The sequence below is a fragment of the Dermochelys coriacea genome, chromosome 3 (assembly GCF_009764565.3).
Source record: "Dermochelys coriacea isolate rDerCor1 chromosome 3, rDerCor1.pri.v4, whole genome shotgun sequence".
NCBI lineage: Eukaryota > Metazoa > Chordata > Testudines > Dermochelyidae > Dermochelys > Dermochelys coriacea.
Window position 1 is genome coordinate 161,420,804 of NC_050070.1, and position 18,791 is coordinate 161,439,594.

General features: G+C 43.6%; 1 protein-coding gene and 1 long non-coding RNA gene across 5 annotated transcripts in view; one reads left to right on the forward strand and one right to left on the reverse strand.

The window, feature by feature from the left end:
* FBXO28 (F-box protein 28) overlaps window positions 1-4,638 on the reverse strand; it is a 32,291-nt gene extending 27,653 nt beyond the window's left edge. Inside the window, exon 1 of the mRNA XM_038394166.2 lies at window positions 4,099-4,638. Within this exon, the coding sequence (XP_038250094.1) occupies window positions 4,099-4,314 (216 nt within the window). The 5' untranslated portion in view covers window positions 4,315-4,638. The remainder of the gene's footprint in view (window positions 1-4,098) is intronic.
* Window positions 4,512-17,331, forward strand: LOC122459493. Of its 4 annotated transcripts, none has more exons than XR_006280223.1 (3): window positions 4,512-4,643; window positions 8,129-14,276; window positions 16,660-17,331. It is a non-coding gene; the product is annotated as an uncharacterized LOC122459493 (long non-coding RNA). The 4 variants fall into 4 exon arrangements; XR_006280221.1 differs by having other exon boundaries at window positions 4,521-4,643; window positions 7,174-14,276; XR_006280222.1 differs by lacking the exon at window positions 4,512-4,643 and adding an exon at window positions 5,475-5,513 and having other exon boundaries at window positions 7,174-14,276.
* The last annotated feature ends 1,460 nt before the right edge of the window (window positions 17,332-18,791 follow it).

The window sequence follows — 18,791 nt, forward strand, 5'->3', positions numbered from 1 at the left end:
CATATACATTTACCTGTATTAAAACACAAATTGTTCGCTTGCATCCAGTTTACCAAGAAATCTTGTATTAACGACCTGTCTTCTTCATTATGTCCCACTCCCCCAAATTTTGGGGTCATCTGCAAACTTTGTTAGTGATTATTTTGTTTTCTTCCAGGTAATTGATAAAAAATGTTATAGTATAGGGTCAAGAACAGATCCCTACGGGACCTCATCAGAAAAATAACCACTGAATGATGATTCCTCATTTACAATGTTTGAGCTCTGTCCGTTAAGCCACTTTTTAAAAATTCATTTAATGCACATCATGTTAATTTTATTTTGTTCTAGTTATTTAATCAAAGTGTCGTACAGTACCAAGTCAAACCCCTTACAGAAGTCTAAGTATACATCAATACTATTACTTTATACTTGAGCATTTGTTGAAGAGTTTAAAGCAGATTACTACCTGAACTCCACAAGATTTCTGGGGAACTATGAAAAAGATTTAACATAAATATTGGAATCTCATTGTCTAGAACTGGCTCTACGGCTCCCATTCAGCACTAAAAACTTGCATAATTCCTCTTTACTGGATTCAACATGGTTGCTGATTGAACACATTTAATGAACTGTTTTAGTTTTTGAGTGATCCCTTTAAATAGCCTCAGACAGATAAAGTGAAGATTATTATATATTTCCATTCCTGGAGGAGGAGAAGCCAGAAGTGTTTACACTGAAATTCTTGATGTCAGTGGATGGTCGGAAAAGAGGAGTGTACTTTCTCTCTCTTTTGGAATAATTATCCTCTCCATCTATCTTTAGAGAAATGCCTTCTGAGGAACTTATTTGGTGAAAGGATTTGTTTTTCGCTTTCATTGAATCAAAAATTAAAGATGGAATAGACCCACTGAATTATTTTGTTCATCCTTCATCCAGTGCAGTACTATTCCCTACAGTATATTTGTTAATGGTTTATCCAGACTAACTCTAAATATTCCAACAATAGGACTTCCACCGGCACTTCTATTGATAGCAGCTGTCCTCCATAATAACCAATTTCTTTGCAAACCAAGCATTTTTGAGTTCAGAAAAGGAAAAAAAAAAAAAGTTATTTTCCCCTCAATAAAAGCAGTCCACTATCACAAAATAGTCCCCCTAGGTAAATATAACACTTTGCTTTCATTCAAGAATCTCAGCATGTTTACAAACATTCATTTAGTTTCACAAACCGGTGAGGTAAATCTTATCCCTATTTTACAGACAGGGAAACTGAGGCAGAGAGGGGTCACATTGCTCAGGCAATGTCACACACAAAGACTGTGGCGGAATTGAAAGCAAAATCCCACAATTCCTAGGACTATACTTTAACCATCATTCTTTAATAATGAGCCATACTAATGAAGTTTGCCAAAGTAGTATATACAAAGATGCTATTAAGGTTTCTTCATAGCTGGGCAGGTCTGAAATGTAGCCTACTTTCAAAATAACACACACACACACACACACACACACACACACACACACACACACACACCCCCTTAGTGAGGATTGGTGGACTTAATCTATCCTGGAAGAAAATACTTACTGATTATCAGCACGTGAGGTGCTGCATAAACAGAAACGGAGCCCTGTCTCCAGGATTTTCAATTTAATATTAGAATCAGACAAACACATTTTAGGATACTGGCAGATTTTGTAAAATATTTCTCCCAGAAATGTAGTCCAAATTACTATTGAAATATGTTTGTCATATTAGAGTTCTAATATTTGTTTTGTTACACAGAAAGTCTAATTACATGGTCTTAAAATAGAAACAGTATGGCACACAAATTTAGCGAGGGTTACATAAGCTTCCTAATCCTTCTACTTCCTAATCCACAACAAGTAATTTATTGGCTGGATCCAGAATTTATACTCCCTCGCTATTCAGACACTACAAGCATGATGTACACTGATCTCAGTTACATCTCTGCACATTTTTTGCACCTTAACTCTTGACCTATGTCTGTCTGAGTGATACAGTAGGGGTGTAATCCACAAAGGTACTCAGACACCTACGTCCTGTTTTTACGTGCCACTGCAATCCACAAAACTCCCATTCAGCTGCCACCTAACCTGTAGATGCCTAAACTCACTCAGCACCTAAGTTTTTTCCTCTGGGCATGTGTACTGCAGCCTCACCCTAGGCACCCTGGTACCTATTGCCCGCCTGAGTACTATTGCCTCATGATAAAGGTTCAGATGCCTATCTCCTGCCTAAGCCCCAGAATGATTCACAAGCTGGGAAAGAGAAGGTGTTCAGCTGCTTAAATCACATTCAGAGACCTGATCTGGTAGGCAACCTCTGGACATGGCTGCCATATTCTGCACCTCAGGCAATCGGGGGGAGGGGGGGGCGGAAGGGAAGAAGAACATTCCTTAAAACCTTTAACCTAGTGGATAAGGTACTCACCCAGGATGTTGGAGAACCCCAGTTCAAGTGCCCTCTCCTCCTGAGGGGGAAAAGGGGATTTGAACTGGGATCTGCCAACTCATATGAATGCCCTTACTAAGCTATGGAATATTTTGATATGGATCTTCCTCAGTCTCACCTATTGAAGTTGTTACACTTTAATAAAACCATTGAATAATTAAATATTAACTGGGCCATTGAAAGAGAGTTAAAATGACTCTATAGCAATGGTGGGCAACCTGCAGCCCGCACGCAGCCCGTCAGGGTAATCCACTGGCGGACAGCGAGAGAGTTTGTTTACATTGACCGTCCGCAGCTCCCAGTGGCCATGGTTCACCATCCCTGGCCAATGGGAGCTGTGGAAAGCAGTGGCAGGCCCATCTCTGTGGCCTGCACCGCTTCCTGCAGCTCCCGTTCGTTGAAAACGATGAACTGCAGACGTGCCTGCGGATGGTCAATGTAAGCAAACCATTTCCCAGCCTGCCACCAGATTACCCAGATGGGCCACAGGTTGCCCACCACAGCTCTATAAACTAAACGATTAGACCGCTCACCTGAGAGGTGGCAGATCCCTGTTCAAATCCCTTCTTCCCCAGCAGGAACAGAGGGGACTTGCACTGGGCGTCTCACAGATCCTGTGTGGGTGCCCTAACCATTCGGGGGGTGCCCATCCCCCAGCCATTTAGTTTCAGGCCCCACACACAATTCAGGCGGCAGGACAACCTCTTCTCCAGGTTGCTAGCAGCGCTACGTACTTCCTTGCGGTCAGCATCTCCCATTGGCTATCTTAGGCATCTTCCAGTCTAGCATTCTGGCTTTGTGGATCTCATTCTAAGGTGCCTATCTCTCCCCATTCATTCTACAGGGAGCCTAGGCACCTAACCCAGGCTTTGTGTTCCTGTGATTTTCTAAACATTAGATGCTGCAATGCTGAACAGTGTGGTGCCTATGTCCCTTACTGGATCCGGGCCTGAGCTCTTTGCAGCAAAGTTCTTGTCTTCTTATACATTTTCTATAGATCATGTACACTCACTGTACTACAAATAATAAGTGGACATGTGGACTGAGTAATCTAAACCCACAAGGAAGCATTTCACAGGAGGAACAGTCTTGGAACATAATGCTACCATTTCTAAAAAACATAAAGGAGATGGAGGTACCAATTAAGTAAGGAAACCGATGAGCAGACAAATAGCATGCCTCCGGAGGTTTGGGTTTCCGGGGGGGTGGGTGTGTGGGAAGGGAAAAGGGACAAAAGCATCCCCCAACTAAGAAGTTTCTGAACAGAAGACAGTGTGGGGGGAATTGCCTGGCTTTTCCACAACTCCAGCACAGAACTGAGGTAAGATCGGGCCAGCGGGCAACATCAGGCTGCAAGAGATGGTGACAGTGGGCCCCTCTCCCCTTCCGCCCACCTCGTTTCCCTCCTGACAGACCTGAGTTATTGCATTAAACAAAACCCAGGTGGGGCGGGGGAGGGGGTATTTCACCCCCAGCCTCCCAGCAGCAGGGGCAGACGTGACGGACTCGGGGGGGCGCCAGCAGCCGGGCCCTGGGTTCAGTCGGGCCCTGGCTTCCCGGCCCCCCTCGCCCCCACCAGGCGGAGCTGATGACCCAGCCCCCCTCGCCCGACGGAGCCCCCCCCCCGCCGGCCGGCCCCTCACCAGGCGGAGCTGGCTGGTCTCGTCGTAGGAGAGGAAGCCGAGGATGCTCTCGATGGCCACGATGGGCAGCCCCACCAGCGTGTTGCTCTGAGGGAGCTGCTCCAAGAGCGCCGGGCCCCCCTGGAGCTGGGGGGCCGGAGGCGGGGAGAGGCGCGCCGAGCCCATAGCGCCTCCTTCCCCCTCCGACAGGAGCCGCTCCTCCGCCACCGCCGCCATCTTGGGCCCTGTCCCCCTCCAGTCCTCGGCTGCGGGAGGGGGGGGACTTCCTGTGACAGCACTTCCGCCCCCCGCCCGCTCTGAGCGCCGCTAACGGGGCGCCGGGGAGTGGGGGTGTCCTGGGGCGCCCCCACAGGGGCGTTTTGGGCCCGTCCCCTTCCCTAGTTGCGACCTCCCCCGGGCCCTTGGGCGCCAGCGGCCCTGATCCCCCTGCAGGCCCCGTGCTGCCGCTGGAGCGGCCTGGGGGCGCCGCCCTGAGCACCCCAGTGTACCCCGCTCTGTGACTAGCCCCTGCCCCCAGCGGGGAGGTGCCGCGGGGGTGGCAATAGGTGAGCGAGAGCGGCTGGAAGCGGGGTGTCATCTACGCTGAGCTGAGCCTCTGGGGCCAGCAAATCCAGCCCGGCGCCTCAGCCCGAGGGAGCTGCTGGCTCTACGGGGTGTCGCTGGCGAGGAAGGAGGGGGCCTGCCCCCAAAGAGCTCACAGTGCGAGGCCCACAGGCAGCAAACTAGGGGGCAAGGAAGGAGAACAAAAGGGATGGCTTTGTGGACAGACCCCTCAGCCAGCAGACGGTGCTTTTGTGGGCTGAAATACCCCTGGCTGCCCCTCCACCATGCCCTTGTTGAAGGGGGTGGGGTGGGGTGGGGGGCATTTGAGAGAGCTCCAGGATTGCCCCAGGTTTGTCCCACACAGGTTCTGAAGAAAGTGTCCATCTACCCTTTGTAGGGCTCTTCTTCTAAGAGGCTCTGTTGGACCACCCTACCTCTCCGAACTGCTAGCTGTCCAGGCACCTTGTCTTTGGCCCCAAGGCCTCCTGCAAAAAAAATGGAGAGAGACTGAACATCCATGGGGTCCCCCCTGCTGCTCCATCACAGATAGGAGATGGGGTTGTGTGTGCATGTAAAACAAATGGGTGACCACTTCTGATTGTCACTGCTTGTATCACAATAATACATAGTGACAGGTTTCAGAGTAGCAGCCGGGTTAGTCTGTATTCGCAAAAAGAAAAGGAGGACTTGTGGCACCTTAGAGACTAACAAATGTATTTGAGCATAAGCTTTCGTGAGCTACAGCTCACTTCATCGGAGCTTATGCTCAAATACATTTGTTAGTCTCTAAGGTGCCACAAGTACTCCTTTTCTTTTTAATAATACATAGTGTAGTTGTAGCTGTGTTGGTTCCAGGATATTAAACATACCAGGTGGGTGAGGTAATATCTTTTATTGGACCAACTTCTTTTGATGAGAGAGACAAGCTTTTGAGGTACACAGAGCTCTTTTTCAGGTCATACATGGTACATAGAACAAATCCTGTTTCCAAAAGGTCAGTGAACCACAGTCAATATTATGGGGGAGTTCTCTGCCTTGATCCATTCTTTGTGCTCCTTAGGCAGCACATAGAGAGAGGAGGCTATTCACAAGTCCCCAGCTGGCAACATGTTTCCATATGCGGTATGAGCACCTTTCTGAGCCTATCACCATCTTGCCCCAACCTGTCAGTACCAATGGCTAATTGGGGAGAGGCAGGAGCAAGAGGAGCCACCACCGTGGTCAGAGTCCTTTCCCCATTTCCGGGGAGTGGCAGCAGCAAAAACCAAAGGGTGTGTTCAGAAGGAACAGGTCTAGGAGCTGTTTTAGCAGCCACAAAAGAGCTCCTGGTGCCTGCCTGCAGTAATTGAGGAGTACCACAGCACCTCCTGAATTCCATAGGAATAGTAGCAACAGACCAGGACAAGAAGAGCACCACAAGTGAGGGAACTGAGGTGTCAGTGTACCTCAGCAAGGAACCCAAGTGGCAGCATCACTTCATTTTTCATTTGGTTTAGATGTTACCCTTTCCGCAGCCAGTGGGGCAGAGGTGGGTTGGGTGAGGACAGGGAACGGTTAGAGTGTATGGTAGATTGGGGACCTTAGCTAGCTGTCCCAAATTAGAGCAGTTCTCAGACTGCTCCTATGGATCCAGAGAATATAGAGGGTAAAGTATAGCCAGAACAAACCAAATTCTGGTCACAAGTAACACCTCTGAAGTTAATGAAATTTCATGGAAATAACAGCAAAATCTGCCACCAAAAGGGATGGGCTAGGATAAAAGGACCTAGACTATAGTTTTCTTTGGGCCTAGAAAATGTCATGATGGTTCTTGTTGTAACTAATGACTTTTTAGCTGCCTAAAATCCCTGTGGATTTCCCCTGCTACGATTAAAAAGTAACTAGTTGTTTGTTGGTTACTAAGGTAAATGATTAGGGGATGGGGATTAACTCTATGATGTTCAAAGACAATCCTGGGAACCTGCCTTTCTCAAAGGAAGATCTATTCAGCTAAGGAAGGAGTAATTTGGGAGCAGCAGAGAAACAATGGGAAAGCCTTTATATATATCATAATGGCATTCCAAAAATGTGTCCTGAAATGAATATTTCCTATTTGGGAGCAGAACATTATATGCCATGTACATATTTGGAGGCATTTTGCTTTGTTTTCCCCCACTAATGTCTTAAACTATAAGCCAATATTAGAACAAGGCCTCCCTTTTTCCTCTATAAGTTCAGGATCTGACAGCCTTTCCAAGACAAATCGTTAGTGGTTTCAATCCAGTTATGGAGATTCACGATAGGTTTGTGACTTTGCACATGTTCAGTCACACAGCTCATTAACATTTTCAAAATTAGGAAGAAAAAGCGATTTACATTAGTTATAAATGTGTTTTTAATTGTTTTGAATGCTTAACTTGAAAAGTTTGTTTTTAGGATATAGTTTTGCAAATAATTAGTAATTAGTCTGCTGAGTTAAAGCTCAGACTCTCTGCTGAATCTTAAGTTTTGATTCACATTGTGATGTTTTCTTTTTTCTGTATCATATTTTAGAATGGTCAGTTTGTAAATGATCCAGTGCTTAATCTTGAAAAACATACATCATCCTTATCTGTAGATGATCCACAATATAGCCTTAATAGTGGCTTACCATTTGAGCCCATAGTAAGAAACTCTGAAGCCCATCACCCCAGCAGTAACTCCTAAAAGTATCATGTAAGGTAATAAAGGTTTTAGTGCATGCCAAATCATAGACTGGCAGTTTTTGCAGTCAGTGTTTACAATTGATACAGGATATATATTCTGTATCCTACTAGAGCTGTCACCTGTCTAGATTTTTACAGAGCTTGCAGAACATTAAAACAATCTTGCAATAAGCCTTAGGGCTAATGCAACATCATGACATGATGATGGTTATCTATGTCACACTGAATTTTTGGGGAAACGTTCAGCAAAAATGGTTCAGTCATTTCCAGGAAGGAAGTTAGGGAAAGATAGGCTGTTTCGTTAAAAAAAAAATTCTTACAGTTGTTTCTTTGAGAAACTACAGTGCCTCCATACTTGGAAGTAGGGATATGAAATTTGGCAGGGGAGCTGCCCTCGTGTCAGAGATGTGGCTTTTGCTGTCCCTGTGAAAATCTGCCAAATTTGGCCAAGTTATAAACCTCTGAAAAATCTCAGTTCATCCATGCTTAGCCTTGTTAGAATTTGACAGAGGAATTCTGAGAAGATTTCATCTGCCCTGAACACGCTCTATCCCTCCAAGCCAGCCGAACTGCCCATGTGCCAGCCCCTCAGAGCAACTGAACATGCTCCAACCAACGGCTGCAGGGGCTGAACAAACTTTTCCTATAATTGTTCCTCCTGGCTGCCTAATTTTTGAATGCTTGACTTTGCAACCCTAGCATGCTGTTAACTTTGTTTTTTGTATGCAGTATTTGATACAGAGTAGAATTAGTGTGGAGAGAAATATAATATAGTACAGTCCAATTCATTTTAAACTTTTCAGGGTGACACCTCCTGCCACGATGTTTAATGTGAAAAAGTATGCAGATGATTTGGTAAGATGCTTATTTGGAAACAAAAGTTTATCTAGAGTGAGAATTGCACCAGCTTAATTAAACTGGTGCAACCCTCTGTACGCACGGTGTTTTGTTTTTTTTTTAAAGTTTTAGTGGCTTATATTGGTTTACATTAGTTTAATTGGGAACAGGTTTAAATTAAACCAAAATCCGCCATTCTTAAACCAAAATACATGTTCACATAGGGGTTTTCACTGGTTTAAGTAAACCAGTTTCAGTTAAACTGGTGCAAATTTGGCTGCGTACAAGTCCTAAGATGTAAAATACATATAAAAAAATTTGGAATCTAAACTGTTTATTCAAAGGAGTGAATACAATAGTGAATGACTCTGGCCATGGCATGAGACCCAGGCAGTAAAACCCTCACTCTGCAGAACACCAAGGTATACCTGCTTAGCCATTAACATGCCTACAGAACAATGCCAGCTGACTAGGCGCATGGCAAACTGAGAACACTGCCCCTCATCTGCTTGTTACACCTACGATCAAAACACAAGTAGTGGTATGCAAAAACATCATGTTACTGTTTCCTTGTCCTTCCTCACACACTCCCTGCTTTGTTTGTTTCATCCAGCTGTTGTAGCTTGTCTTTAAAATTGTATGTTCTTTGGGGCAGGGACTTCTTTTACTAGATAGCTGTATCCATATAGCACACAGTACGAGAGGTTCCCAACCTGGTAGAGGCCTTTAGGCAATACTGTATTACAGATAAATTAATCAATACAGATGTCATTTGGGCTTGGTGTTGCATATGATAATAGGTCAGGAACATCAAAGAAATCTGAAAAGGAAAGCAAAATTGCAAAACAGGTGGGAGATGTATCATGCCCACCCAGAGACCAGAGGGCTGGGTCTCAGACTGGAACAGAACAGGGAGAAAAAGACTAGCCAGGGAAGGAGAAAATGTTTATAAATGTAAGATTGTGATTCTTAATTAAAACAACATGGATTGGACTGATCTTAATTAGCTTCCGCAGCGTCAGGCTGGACATGTCATGCAAACAGTTTATTTTGCACAGTCTGATTTTATCTCTTTTTTCAACAAATTTTGTTTTTCCACAATTCAGGTGGTTTAAGATTGGTATTTGAGAAATTGATGCAAACTACGCTGGGCAGGGTTAGAAACCTTTAACCTCCAAAATGAGGTAAGGAAGAAAGGGTTGTTGGAGCCCACCTTTCTCTGAATTTGTGGTCAAAAGGGTCCTCTCCTCTAAGGAGTGTTAATATTAAAACTGCAGGCCTCCAGACACGTAGGAAACGCCTAATGACCACAGATAAGAACTGAGTTTAAGGGGCATAGATCACAATTACCCAACTGGGAATTTACCCAGATACTGTTTTTATGTCTCATCTGAAAGGCAAGACAGTGATCCAAAACGAATTGGCCATTGGTTTGATACTGATTCAATGGAGGAGTGTCATCTATAGAATCACCAACACCACTTCCCGCATAACCCTGGATGTTCCTTGGAAATCCAGCTTACTGCCATCAAGTACTGAACAGTCCAACCCTAAAGTTACATATTAACTGGAGTGGATTTGTGGGGACACCTTATGGTCAGTTTGGAAAACTACATGCCTTTATTCACAAAGGTGTGAAATCCAGTTCTGTGTAGATGGCCACTCCAAGGCCTTTGAACCATTCAAGTTCATTTCCAGATAGGCCCAATGCTGAGGAACAGGTCTGGTGTGTGGAGGGAGATGGGTTCAGTGTATACTGTTGTGCAACAGAGGAAGTTATCACTTGTTTAATAGTAATAGTAGTAAATATGGTAATACTCAAGGGTGCAATTGGGATTGAGGCCCTATGGTGCTGGGCTCTGTATGATCACAAAAAAAGAAACAATCCCTGCCCTGAAAGGTTTACGATCTAAAGATTTAGTGCTTACAGTATGCTGGGAAAAGTACAATTAACTAAAGAGGCATTGAGTCAGAAAAACAGTGAAGCAGTATCTACAGAAATAGGAAGGAGAAATAGGAGGAGGTATTAGCTTACATGGTTTTTGCTCGTTCTCCACCTGTTTTCTTAGAACGTTCACAAAAACAGCAAAAGATTGACTGATTTCCTAATTAAGGGCCCAATTATTCTGTCAGCTACACTGGTGTAAATCCTGAGTAATTCCTTTAGCTTCAGCATGTTACTTTAAATTTACATTAATGTATTTGAGAAAAGAATTTGGCTCTAAAAAGGACAGACAGGAAATGCCTTTGATGGTCATCAGCCGAATCAGGTTTTATTGGCATGACAAGTTGTTTGAGTGTTGCCAAAGTGTAAGAAAAAGACAGGCCATCAATCATCTGTCAGAGGCAGGTATGAGCCATCCAGAATAGAGTTACACACTGGGTTTGGGATTATTACAGTCCATTCCTGATCTTGTAGCAAGTTGCTGTAACATGAAGTCAAAATAGAATATCATTTGGTGATGAGCACTGGGAGGATATGTCAATATGAAAATATATGAAGAGAATATGTAAATTGACGAAGAGAATATATTAACTAAGGATCCAAACCTGCAGACCTTTCAAGGCCGTGTCTACACGACAGTGGCACAGTACAGCACTGCAGCTGTGCTGCTGTAGCACCCTAATGTAGATGCTCCCTGCATCGACTGAAGGTTTTTTTCTGTCAATGTAATTAATCCATCTCTCTGTGAAGCAGTAGGTAGGTCAACAGAAGAATTCTTCCATGAACCAAGCTGCATCCACACTGAGGGTTAGGCTGACCTAACTGTGGTACTTGATGCAACATTTTTCACAGCACTGAGTGACGATTATCTCATTTTTAAGTGTGGTATAGGCCAAAGAAAACTATTTTGGGCCTGATCCTGCATTCCTTTTGCATCCAAAACTCATTGATTTTGTGGTATTCTGAAAATTGTGTTAAAATTGTGATCTAGCACTTTACATTCCCAGGGGTTTTGCTAGGGCTCTGTAGGGAAGCATGTGATCAGATTCACTCTGTGTGTAGCCAGCCAGCGTAAAGTGACAAACAAGGTCAGAGTGAGCTGTGCCTCTGCATTTTAGGGAGCAGCCTGCTTTCTCTCTCTCTGATTTTGGATTCTTATTTGTTATTGTTCTGAATTCTAAGAATAAAGTAGTGTTTGTTGCAAACTTCAAGCAAGAGTATTTTATGTTTTTATCTAACTTCTGTGTGTGTATGCTGCAAAACAACAGATTTCACTGTCTCCTCCTTCTCTTGACTTCATTGGAATGCTCATGTGAGTTAAGGGAGGTAACTGGTGCTTGGGAATGGGAGAGAGGCAGTAGGTAGGGGGGAAGGAATAAAGTTTCAATATTAAGTTGCTCTCCACATCTCATGAATACTCAGCTCGGATGTACATTGAGCACCAGTTTGTGTCCAATCAGTACCTTGTGGTTTCTGCTGCGGGTTGTGCAGTTTCAGTCACAGGCTAAATAAGGGATGTGCTCATTCAGCACATTCCTCAGCTGGCCTAACCACTTCTCCTCACTGGCCAAGTGTCAACTCTACTTCTGGGACTAGATGGTGCCTCCAGGCAGAAAGGACTTTGTGCTCCCTTGGACTGCTTCAATTGTTCCAAACAGACTTTCTGTTGCACAGGGCCTTCTGCCAGGGTCTGTGCTGAGAAAAGTTGGCATAGACCCCAGAGAGAATCTGGTCCAGTGAATACAATTCAGTACTGAGAAGCAAGCAACAGAGAGAGGGAGGAAAAATACACTATATATGCTACATACAGGGCACCCATTTGTGTCAAACCAACTTGGGAGGGGGGGGAAGAAGGGCTGGTGTAGGGGAAATTTATTTCTTCTGTCCTTAATACACTGCATAAGCATTCTTTAGTTCGGAAAATGTTTGATTTGTATATTGAATTACTTGTGAAAAAAGCCATGGCTTTAAATTACAGAGAGTAGAGTTATGGGAAGAAAACTAGGATTTTAATCTAACAAATACCTTGAGAGGGTTTGCAGAATCTTTGGTTCATGGAAGTTCACTCATCTCATTTTACGTTGGAAGAAGTGAAAAACTATATTCATTATGAATGCTGTGTGTGTGTAGTGGTACTGACAATTCATCCCCTGCATTTATGAAATCTCCATTTAAAATCTTCACAGAAATCTCAAACCAAGAGCAGAATATATTACAGCCTAGCTCTATACAAGTTTCTACAGTAGCTTCTGGTTGCTGCTGGCTCTTCACTTGTAAATAGCTATTAGCTTACTCACTGTTGTTATTATGATTTGACATTTGTGTATTGCACCATGGAAGCACATGGCACTTTACAGAGATAATCTTCTAGGTTATGAGATAAATGGTTTCTAAAGTTCTCCAGTCTAATTTACTGCTACTTACTTTTCCGATTAAAGATCCAAAGAATCAAATGCTGCTTTGTTGTGTAGCCATTCACATAAGTGCTAAGTGGGTCTAATGTGATACCAGATCAGATTGGTAGCATTTTATACCCACTTTGTACAGGTGCAAATGACAATACAAAATATAAGACAAGCCTTTGCTCTTTCAGGTGTGATAACATTGTGTGATCTGGCCATTCCTATTGCTGAGAAAAACAGTTTTTGTTTGGTTTGGGGTGAGAATGTCACATGGAGTTCCATTTTCTGTCTGGATTTTCGTTCAGCATAATCTTCAGCACAGCTATTCCTGTTTTTATCTCAGGTGGGTATTTATGACACATCACACAGGAGTGCTTCAAATGGCCATCCAACAAATCCATCAACAAAACCAAACCATCCAACCAAAAGCACAATAACTGATAGATTCTTCATAAGGTATTTACTGATTGCATTGAGCAATAGAAAGTGCACTACAGCTGAGGAGAGTAGGTTCAGTTGTTCCACAGAGTGGATCTTCAACAAGCAGAGGTATGGAATTAAACAGTTACCTCTATAATACTCCTCAGACCCAATGGAGAGTCCTTTGCACTGCCTGTGATCCCCATATGTAGAGGGCAGGAGGTAGGAATTGGATATGCTAGATTAATCCTATTGACAATTAATGGGGTCCATTTAATACAGTTCAAGGCATGCCTTGAGGAAGGGTTCTAGGGGTAGTGGAGGCCACAGGAATCTGGCTCCAAAAAGTAACCAGATGGGTAGCATGGGGCTCCAGAGCTGTTGCAGAGACAGTGCTTTGTGGCTGACCCTGGCCCCTAGCCCATCTCCTGGGACCTAAATGGATCTTAGAAAGGTGCAGATTCTGGAGTCAGTAAACTCCTTCCTCTTAACTTCTGAGGGGCAAACTCTGCTGCCACAATCAAAAAACCAGAATCTCCCTGCATCTAGTCCCTCCCACAACTTCTATGGGAGGAGGGTGATCTGGCCAAGTATCACTATTTTTTTTCTAAAATAATCTGGATACCAAAAATTGAGCATATAAATTAAAAATACCTGTAAGAAGCAATAGAGATCAGCTGGTGGCTTAGTGAAGCTGGGTGAGAGCAGTGTGGATTATACAGGTTTTCTTTTTCCAGTGGTGTGCCTTAAGCCTCTTGAGGTTAACTAAGCCCTCCTCTTACCATTCTCCTTCCAGCAACCCTTTTCCCCTACCCTCCAGCCCTCTCCTGGCTCTCTGTACTCTCAGCCACCAGGAAAAATTGGAAGCAAGTTCATCATATTAGACTTGACACAGACTTAACAGCAGGTGGTGCTGGATAGTAAATGTAAAACACCAGGCCTGAATTGGCTCCTGTACTCATTTTACATGATATTATTCCATTCATTTCAACAGACTAACTCCTTATTTACTCTCTTCTAAGAGACATAAGAATCAGACTCAGCATATTGCCATTAAAGAGGTTATCTCCCAGTATAACCAGCTGGCAAGCCTAGCAGTGATTTTTCAACACATTATGGACAAGATACAGCAAAGGATTAGAAGAGCAGTGGAGAGAAGCAGCAGAGATGCACTTGAGCAACTTGGACTCAGTATTTGACAGGTTGCAGGATGAGAAGATGTAGAATTTACAGATCTGAAGATGAGAAGGTGAGAATTTACTGATCTGATGCTGAAGGAATGCATTCAATAACAGAAACTATAGAGTTGTCACAGGTGTGGCAAAGGTGTGAAAGGCAGGAGTGCTGGTAAGAAACTGATTTTTATTTCTTGGACCCATATGGTATGGGTCAGGGCAACAAAAGATTAGGTCCCTATCATATAGCAGGGGTGAATCTCCATTGACTCCAGTGGCTACTTTTACAACTGATGCCCACTAGCAGCCCAGATCACCCTTCTGCTTATGCAAGTGAATAGGGTTGATATCAAGTGGATTCCTCCTAAAAGCATAAAGAGAATAGGGATGGCGTTTCTGCATTGTCACCCCTCCTTTGGACTCTATACAAGCTATTCCAGAAGCATTAACTTCTACCAGATCCCTTCCCTTACTGCTTCTGACTAGCTGCATAGGGACACAGACAATTGAACCATGGCTCTTTCTAGAGTTATGCTGCCAGAAGTGGGGGCCAGAGAAGCATCACAAAGAGGCAATTGCATAGGCAGGATGGCTCCAACTTCCATGGATCTAACCTTATCTTCTTCATGGAACCCCTGGATATGCAGGATGAGGAGGCTTTGCCACCATGTCCATTCTGCAGCCCACAGACTCCTTCCCACTGGGGGACAATTTCTTGAAAACTATGTGAGATGAACCTTGCAGAATTTTCAGCCCCCCTTCCACTGGGTTCTCTGAAGGAGGGAGTGATCTGCTCCATAGCTATCAAATTGATCTTTCCTGGAATTAATATATTGTTGTGGACAATTCATTTCATGCTTGTCTAGTCTGTTGCCTGCAAAGCTGATTAGTAATGCCCTCTTCTGTTGTAGTGGGGACCCTGATCTAAAAGGAATTGCTAGGTGGCAGTGAGAAGCCTAGTGCATATGAGTCACACAGCCAGGACTAAACCTGAAACAAATGATGCCCACCTCTTGATGAGGGCTCCAACTCCTTAGCAGCGGGGCTTTAGTTGTGTGTAGAAAAGATAAAAATCAGGTGTGGGCTACACTAGAGTTAGGTTGACACAAGGCAGCTTACGTTGACCTAACTATGGAAGTGTTCTACATTTAAATTTTGTAACTGCCCAGCTACACTGACTTAATAACTCCACCTCCATGAGCGGCATAGAGTCAAGGTCGATGTAGTTAGGTCGATGCAATGTCAGTGCAGACACTGTGTTGTTTATGCTGACTGTTAGTGGCTTTCAGGAGCCTTCCCACAATGCTCCACACTGACAGTACAATATAGTGGAGAATATCCTGCAGCTCAAGTGGTAGAGAGTTAATTCTTTTGAAGCAAGATGATCTGTTGTCATGAAGTGCTGAGTGGTGATATGTTCAGCTATGAAGTTCTAGGAAGCCACAGTTTTCTAAATTAACACATGCTGAATCTTCCCCATAATCACAGAAAAATGTAAGCATTGTTACTGAACCCCCCCAAAAAATCCAAGGATTGTTCAGGCTTGCTGATAATAGGGCTAATGTATCAACCAGAACTCAATGAGCTAGGAAGCCTCTACATAGACTAAATCTGTGGCAAGAATGTTTTATTTTATTATTTATTGTATTATTTAAAAAATTGGCTAGAATTGATCAGACAACTGGGAGGAGTGTGGTAACTAACACCCATGAAAAGGTTAATGCCAGCTTTCAGCAGCTCCAAGAAGTTGCTAAGAAACAGTGTCATGTCTTCCTGGTATGTCCAGTGAGAGTCTGAGTAGATGATGTAATGCTCAAAATTTGTGTTTCATTGGTTGGATCTGTTGCCACTCAATGTCCTACTAGATGGTTTATAGGATGGAGTTCTCTGGAAGCCTGAACTTTTCTCCACCTTTCTCATACACACAGTTTAGCTAAGCTCTTATTAAATAAAGTTGGCAATTTTTTTTCTAACTCGCCTTTGAACTTTTAATTACTATTGCTACAAACAGAGCACTAGCCATGTCTGAAAGGATGATTTCAGATGGGTGATAAAGCCTGTACACCCTTCCTGTGTCTTCCACAGAGGCAGTCTTTAGTGCCATGAAAAATGCATTGGAGTAGTACAGTCATCTATAATAACAAACACATGGGAAGGGGATATTTGACTATTAAGAGATTGTGGAAAGATGTGTGTCCCAGAGTCACCTTCACCCTTCAGGTGACTGTTCATTTAGGCAACATTTTTATATGAGCTTTTTCACCACCTTTGAAATCTACTGGCTCTTAAGGACAAATATTTGTGCATCTCTCTGTTTGCCAAGATGATCCTGCAGATGTGTAATGCCTGCGTGTCACTGTGTGTAAAGTGCTTGATGCAGCAGCAAGCTGGCTGCCCTAGAGAAGATGACAGAATCAGCAGAAAGGAGCAGCTTTCCATATGTTCAATTAATTTCCTGCTATCTGCCAGGGTGCTTCCTCCTCCTATACAGATGTAAGAAAAATCAGGAACAAGTTTCTCAGTTTCTAAATTTTTGTCTTTTCTGTTCCCTTCAGCACCCTGTGAACTGTCCTGCCTTCTTCTGTGTTATGTTCTCTTTTCCATCCTATGTGTTTTTTTTTCTCCAGAGATAGCATGTTTTAATGGACTGAGTACAGAGCTGAGACTAGAGTCAAGAGTTCCTGAAAACTAATTCCAGCTCTGCCATGACTTGTTATGTGGATATGATTTCCTGGACATAATTTTTGTTACATACATATGTTTAAAGGGTGCTTTTAGAAAACTGTAATTTTAAAAAATTATTTAAAAAATAAAATTTAAACTCTGTCTATGTCAGTTTCTTTATCTGTAATACAGGAATAAAAATGCTTCATTACTTCACAGGCAGGTTATGAGGATTAATGCTCTAATAATATTGTTAAATTTTCTACACCACTTTGAAAGTGAAACTGGTATATATATGCTGAGTATTATTGTTATTCTCCTTGCATTTGGGGATTCCTGTCTAAAATTATTAAAAATGTTTAATTTCTAGAAATAATGGGTATGAAGACCAGCATTTTCTGCAAAGTCCTAAAGGGTGACTGACTTACCACACCTTCAATTTCCAGCCTTTTTCTTGATCTTTAAAGTTATACTACCAAATGATTTAGGCCAGTAATTTATGCCCCATCCTTCAAGCTGCTCTGTGTAGGTGGACTCTTGTACTCATAGTACAATTTGCAAAGTAGGGCCTTTGATTTTGTAAAGAAAATAAATGATAAAAAAAACCATGGAAAGATATGGTTTCTTTTTGTTTTTTTTTATATTTAAACATTGCCCTGCAAAGTTTTGAACTTAGACATAATAGAATAGAATTGGGAAGTATAACGAACTAGAAACAAAGGTAAAATTAACCGTTTTAATATCACTAGCCAAACTGAGTAATATGAAAAAAATAAAAGGAGAGCATAGATAGGAGGCAGCATGGTCTAGTGGGTAAGACACTGCAAAATAAGGTCAGGAGATAAGGGATCCAGTCCTGGCTCTGCAACTTTGGGCTGGTCACTTCACCTCTGTTTTCCCCTTCACCTGTATGTCTTGTCTGTTTAGATTATAAGATTTTTAGGGGAGGGACTGTTCGCTATTGTGGGTTTGTACAGTGCCTATAACAACTTGGCCCTGTCTGAGTTGGGACTTATAGGTGTTACTGTAATTTATTAACCTAAGGCATTGCTGTTAACAGTATGAGGATTTAAATTTTGTTATCATCTTGCCATATCCCTTCAATAAAGATGTTTTTAAGCCTTGGCCTCTGCAAAAGTGGAGACCCCTGGAAGTCAGTGGGGCTGTGGGAATCCCTGCACTCATTGAGATAATCTTGCACTTTTCCCTCCAACGATCCTTAAAATCGGGGGAACATCTACACTAGATGCATTCACAGGTATCTTTTAGTTCATTTAAGCAGGAGTTCTGAAAGTGATTATGGGTGAATAGATTGTGAGATCACAGAGATAAGGGGGGGAACAGTAAGTACCGACTTTCCAGTTCTTGCCTCCAGGGCAGGGTTTGAATTTAATGCATACCTAGATACTTTAGGGGTGGGGAATCCATTATCATGTATATACATAGGAATGGGCACACTCAAAATACGAGGAGAAATGAGAAAGTGATTATGCCAAAGGCAAAACTTAAAACTCTCTGCAGGTGCCCTCAAGAGCCGCAGGAGTACGTCAGCAAGGCAGGGCTGGTTCAGCAACCGCGTGTGAAATCCAAATCTGGCTGAGCGGTTTCTGATTGTCACGAGGGACGGAGTGAATTATAATGAAAATGTCCATCTGGTCCTGTCGAAGGACAGGCAGGGAGGGTGGGGCAGAGAAGTCCAGAGAGTGAGCGAACCTCAGCAAAGAGGGGGGTGGAATGGGGCCCAGAGAGTTGGATGAGCCAGCAGGGAGGGACGCCCCATCAGAGGGGGGGATGAGGCCTCAAGGGGGGGGTCTCTGTGAGGGAGGGGGATGAGCCCCAGAAAAGGCACTCTCGGGCAGCTCCCCTCCCGTCCCACACAAGGCAAAGCCCGCCGCTGCCTAGCGTGCCGGGGGAGGGGGAGGGGAAGGGCTTAGGAGGGAGCCAGCCCCGCCTGTGCCGGCCCCTCCTGGGGGTGGGATCCGGGCGGGGTTGGGGCTGTCGGCTCCTCCTCGCCAATCGCTGA